The sequence below is a fragment of the Magnolia sinica genome, chromosome 3, assembly GCF_029962835.1.
Source record: "Magnolia sinica isolate HGM2019 chromosome 3, MsV1, whole genome shotgun sequence".
In the NCBI taxonomy this organism is placed as follows: Eukaryota; Viridiplantae; Streptophyta; class Magnoliopsida; order Magnoliales; family Magnoliaceae; genus Magnolia; species Magnolia sinica.
Genome location: NC_080575.1, coordinates 93,303,773 through 93,309,772, shown reverse-complemented (window position 1 = coordinate 93,309,772; position 6,000 = coordinate 93,303,773). Strand labels below are relative to the sequence as shown.

Below are 6,000 nucleotides of genomic sequence, written 5' to 3'. Positions count from 1 at the left end.
GCCTGACGGTCTGGATTGTAGCTTATACACCCCCAAGAGATTTACAGGGTTGATCTCATCTGACTGTCCATAAATAGGCCATGACCATAAAAAGCTTCCAGTTTGGAAGATACCATACATAAAAAAAGGTTGGCCTTTTTACGTACTGTAGCTGCATTATCTTAACCATCCATTGGTGGACCAGTTATCAAAAGGTTAGAAATCTCAACCAGGGAGGTTTTCAAGTAATACCTCATCCAAAACATGAATCACAAGATCCAAGGACGTGGATGATCGAACCATCGCCCCATTTGTACAGGGCATATCGAGACAGTATTCCCGCTCCGATGCATCACGATTCACGAACTATAATTCTTCAAAGAAAATATGGTGGTAAACTCTCACCGTTGTCTTCTTGGGCAGAGGTACGTAGACCTCTGTCTCTTTGTAAAACGCGCTCTACGCCCGCGCTTCCCTCGACCCAGCCCAACCGTCTCTCTCTCTCTCTCTCTCTCTCTGCATTTGAAAACCTCGGGTCTGCAGTCGGGTCTGAAGAGAGATCGGCCATGGAAGAAGCTCCGAATAAGCAGATTGTCTTCAGAGACTTCATAGTCGGGAATCCGAAAGAGACGGACATGGAATTGAAGGTCGGAAAGGTCGGATTGAAGGTTCCAGAAGGTTCTGGAGCTGTTCTTGTGAAGAATCTCTACCTCTCTTGCGATCCTTACATGAGGGGGAGAATGCGCGAGTACTACGACTCGTACATCCCGCCTTTCGCCCCTGGTTCGGTAAATTCAAAATTCAAAACCTTCGATTTTCTGTTGTGATTTCTGGGGTTTTGTTATATGCGAACTAGCCAAATGGTGGGACCCGATGTAGGTTGATCTCGCGCATGAAATATGATGAATTATAGAATCCTGACCTCTGATTAGTGGACGTTTACCTATTGAATTGAGCAGCCAGAACACACTTTCCGTGTATTCTTTTAGGTTATAATCCAGCTTTAGTGGGTCCCACTATTTGGGCAGTTTGGATTTGAGGTAGTTGCCACGTGTACGGCATAGTTCCGAAACTCGGTGACTCAAGTCGAAACTCGGCCGAGTCAACTCGACTCGACCAGATTTTGAGCTGAGTCTGTTGGAAACTCGAACTCAACCAATTACAAAGGATGCAAGAATTTCCAGGAAGTACTTCACTTGTGTTTAAAAATATTTATTTATTTCATAGATGCAACGAGATTAATATTAATCATCGACCAGAATAATTTAGATTTTATTTATTAATATATCGAGTTGAGTGGAGTAAAGACTCGTTTAGTCTTTTATCAACCTGACCTAGCTGGAAATCGAGTTGAAACGAGTTTTTGGGTTTTTAACTACGGCAGATGGTAGGGGAGCCTCACCTATATCATAACTGAAGCAAATTCATCTGCTAAGACTATGTTGTGTAGGATGCCTTGGATTCTGCCAATCTGATAGTGCGGAGAATGCCACATTCGGTTCGACTGGTATCCCATTGGTCCAACCGAATTAGTGGAGGAATCACAGTTTGCACGTTATGTAGATTTGCACATTTTTAATTTGACCGAAAAGTGTGAGTCGGTTTAATACGATCTGATCGACGGGTTACGCAGATTTGCGGAAATCGGGGTATTTAAGTCCGATCGCAATTTAGGCTTGGTTATTGTTGATGACTAAATCTGGATGACTCTCCACTCCAACTTGCGAACTCCGAACCACTTTAGCTTCTCGAACCTACACACTTGCAATGAGCAAAGGAGACCCTGTTCTAGGCAGGGGACCCTCCGATGCCTAAGTCAGGTCAAGGGAATCTAGGTCTTGGTTCGAATATAGTAGGAGAGTGTAAGATGTTGTGTAACTGTAGCAATGGAGTCTCATTATATTTATACCTGCCTATCAGACGGTCTGGGTCCGTTAATCTCGGCACGATACACTCAATCAATGGGATACTATGATCGTGGAGATATTATCCGTAATTCGGGGATCGTGTAGCGTATCATGTGTATCTGCGGGCGAGACAATTGGTCGTGTCCGTTTAAGGTAGTTTCTTAGTTTAGCGCATGGTGCATCCACATCTCACCTCGGCCTTGGCTCAGGATCCTAAGCAAATGAGGCCCAGACTCCGAGCCTCGGACCTAGACCAGCACACATGAGCTTTTGCCATTGAGTTGTTAAGCGAGGACCGCGTCCCGAGTCCGAGCTGAGCTTTGGCCTCGGTTTATGGCGGAACTGACCTTACTTGTCGGTCCAGTATTCTGGAGATCTCCCCTCCGAGCTCCGAGGTGGGCGGCGGACTCAACCCATTAAGTCGAGTTTCTCCACAACAGGTGACACGGATGTGAATGGTCGGATGATTCGTCTCTGGTCGGGCAGTAGTGGGGCGGTCCGAGATCTTGCACGTAGGTTCTGGTATGATCTTCACATCGACTGCCTCGGTCTGAACTGTCAACCCTAGTGTTAAAGCTCAACTGAGGCCGAACCGAGCATCATCCTTCAGATCAGGCTAGTTTTACTCTTATGTATCCGATCCGGTTAATGTGGCATCGGACCTTGGAATTGAAGGGGCTTGGATCTTCCTATAACAGTTATTATAAGTGTTTCTCTTTAAGGGCAAGGGTTTTGCAAGGTGAGAGGGTTTTAGACACTTGTAAGGGCTTGAGAATGAATTTTCTCAAGGGGCTAGGGTTTTCCTAGGCGCGCATCGCAAGGGGAGATCAGGTGATTCTGTAATCGAAGAAGGTAAGTGGTGTAAACTCTAAGGTTTCAATTATAGTGGATCTTTGTTGCTTTGTGCCGTGGTTTTTTCCTGCAAGGTTTTCCACGTAAAATCGGTGTGTTCTGTGTTTGCTTGCTTGATTATTCTGTTTATCGTGATTGTTTTATCTTCGTTGAACGTGCTTTCTCAAAGAGCATGAATTAGCGGTGGTCTTATATTCGAATTTCTAATACTTAGGGTTGATCCGGGTTTGTTGTGGCTCGGGATTATATCATATTAGTGTGAGATAAGAGCTGGAACTCCAACAAAGTGGTATCAGAGCATCATGTTTAAGGATGTTCGGGAATTTTGCGAAGATGACAGGGTCGAAGTTTGATATACAAAAATTTGATGGGAAGAACAATTTTAGTTTGTGGTAGTGGAAGAAGGTTGATGATATTCTAGCATCATAAGGGTTGAGCAAGGCGTTGTTGGAGACTAAACTGGAGAAAATGTCATATGATAACTGGAGCGAACTCGGGGAGAAAGCTATGAGTAACCATCCGTCTATGTCTATCAGATGAAGTCATGTACAATGTTCTGGATGAGAAATCTCTCTTGAAGATGTTGAAGAAATTAAATGACCCATACATGACGAAGTCCCTCACTAATAAGTTGTTTGTGAAGAAAGAAATTTTCGGGCTATGGATGAAGGAATGATCCGATCTCCTTGAGCACACAAACTCGTTTACGAAGGTATGTATTGAGTTGTTAAGGCTCGGAGTGATGATCGAAAATGAAGATAAAGTGGTGCTACTTCTATTATCGCTTCTCACATCATATAACCATCTCGTCACTACTCTATTGTATGGGAAGAGTACAGTGAAGTTGGAAGAGATCACTGCGGCTCTCGTTTCCAACGAGATGAGGAAGAAGTATAGTGATAAGGACTCTTAGGTGGAAGGGTTAGTTGCGAAAGGGGGTCAGGATGTGGGAGATCCGTGGAGTGATCTCGGTTTGATAAGAAGAAAAAGTTTAGATCGAAATCAAAGGCTAAGGATGGATGCTTCTATTGTGGCATAAAAGGGTACTTCAAGAAAGACTGCTAAAAACGGAAGGATGACCTAGAAAGCTAGGGTAAAAAGAATATAGGTGAATCGGCTAGCGTAGTGGAAGAGATCTCAGAAAGAGACATCCTCTCGGTCTCTTTAAGTATGAGTCATCTCTTAGATACATGGATACTCGATTCAGGATGTTCGTATCATATGTGCCCGGATAGGACTTGGTTTGATTCGTACAAGTCCTATGATGGTGTAAGTGTTCTGATGGGGAATGATATAGCATGCAAGGCCATTGGAATAGGGACCATCAAGGTAAGGATGTTTGATGGAGTCATACGGACTCTAGGTGATGTCGAAGAAAAATTTGATATCCTTAGGAGTTTTAGATACGAACGGTTGCACATTCACCGCATCTGGTGGTGTATTAAAGGTCACCAGAGGTGCAATGGTGTTAATGAAGGGACATAAGACATGAAATTTGTACAAGTTGGTTAGGAGTACGGTTATAGGTGAGGCTGTTACCACCTTATATGCAGAATTTGGCACGGATGACACTAATATGTGTCATATGCGGTTAAGGCATATGAGCGAGAGGGGCATGATGAAACTCCATAAACAGAAACTATTGAAGGGAGTTAAGGCGTGCAAGGTGGATTTTTGTGAGCATAACATATATGGGAAGCAGTGTAGGGTAAGGTTCACGTCTGCTACACATACTAGCAGTAGGGTGCTCGACTATATTCATTTCGATGTCTAGGGGCCAGTAACAATACCGTCTAAGGGAGGAGCACGATACTTCATGAGCTTCATAGACGATTACTCGAGGAAGGTTTGGGTCTACTTCTTAAAACACAAGTCTGAGGTATTGGCCAAGTTCAAGGAGTAGAAGGCGGAAGTAGAGAAGCAAACTGGGAGACGTGTTAAGTGTCTTAGGTCAGATAACTGTACTGAGTACAGAGAGGTGTGATTCATGGAATTTTATAAGGAACAGGGCATCAAAAGGCACTTCTCAACTCTAGGGGTCTTACAACAGAATGTGGTGGCAAAGATGATGGAAAAAACTCTATTGGAGAGGGCGAGAAGTATGCAGTTGCATGCGGGGTTGTTTAAAAGCTTCTGGGTGGAAGCGGTTAACATGGCATGCTATATTGTAAATCGGTCACCATCTACAACGCTAGACTCGAAGGTTATAGATGAAGTCTGGACAAGTAAGGACATCGATTACTCAGGGATGGGGATCTTCGGGTGTCCGGTATACATCCACATGCAGAGTTGACAAGGGACAAAGTTGGATACCAAATCTAGGAAGTATATTTTATCAGGTATGAGAAATGTGTTAAGGGCTAAAAGCTTCGATATTCAGTTTCACAGAAGGTGGTCATTAGTAGAGATGTCATCTTTAATAAGACATTAATGTTGAAGGCTAACAAGGACGTTGCAGGGAAGTCGGAAACACATGGTGATGCAGAGAAATTGTCGGTGCAGGTGGAGCTAGTTGAGCTGGTTACTGAAGGTGAAATTCAACAGGAGCAAGAAACTGACTGTAACTATCAATAAGATAACTAGGAGTGTATAGCCAGGAACAGGGAGAAATGAACCATTAGAGCCCTGGTTTGATGCAGGTTCGAGGACATGATTTTTTTTTTTTGCATTGTTCACATGGAGTGGAGATCCATCCACCTTTCAAGAGGTAAAATCTGGAAAGGATGGCGACAAGTGGATGTCGGCCATGACAGAGATGTAGTCTCTAAATAGGAATCAAACATGTGAGTTGGTGGAACTTTCAAAAGGTCAGAGAGTTATAGGATGCAAGTAGGTGTTCAGGAAGTAGGAAGCATTAACAGAAAAGAGGAAGAAAATTACAAGGTACGACTTGTAGCAAAGAGGTACTCGTAGAAGGAAGAAGTAGATTATAATAAAAATTTTCTCTCCAGTCATGAAACATACGTCAATTAGGGTGTTACTGGCTATGGTAGCGAATGTTTTAAATATCGATGATATCGGCTAATATATCCCACGATATATCTTGTTTCCCACCTGTGCGATACGAAACGCACAAGTAGTGTCGATATATCTCACATGTTTGATCCAGTGAGCATTTTCAATTTCTGATCTTTTTAAAAAAATCATGTTAAATCTGTGTCAAATGGTTATAAATCCATTGGTTCTTCATGTTTTGCATGAAAAATCATGAAGTTGGAGCTTTGATTTCAATATCCATAGGTTTTTCATGTTCTCAATGTTT

At 43.0% G+C, this 6,000-nt stretch overlaps 1 protein-coding gene across 1 annotated transcript in view; it reads left to right on the top strand.

The window, feature by feature from the left end:
• The first annotated feature begins 427 nt into the window (after window positions 1–427).
• The window catches only part of LOC131240259 (2-alkenal reductase (NADP(+)-dependent)-like), a 43,476-nt gene continuing 37,903 nt past the window's right edge, over window positions 428–6,000 (top strand). The window contains exon 1 of the mRNA XM_058238381.1: window positions 428–767. Within this exon, the coding sequence (XP_058094364.1) occupies window positions 546–767 (222 nt within the window). The 5' untranslated portion in view covers window positions 428–545. The remainder of the gene's footprint in view (window positions 768–6,000) is intronic.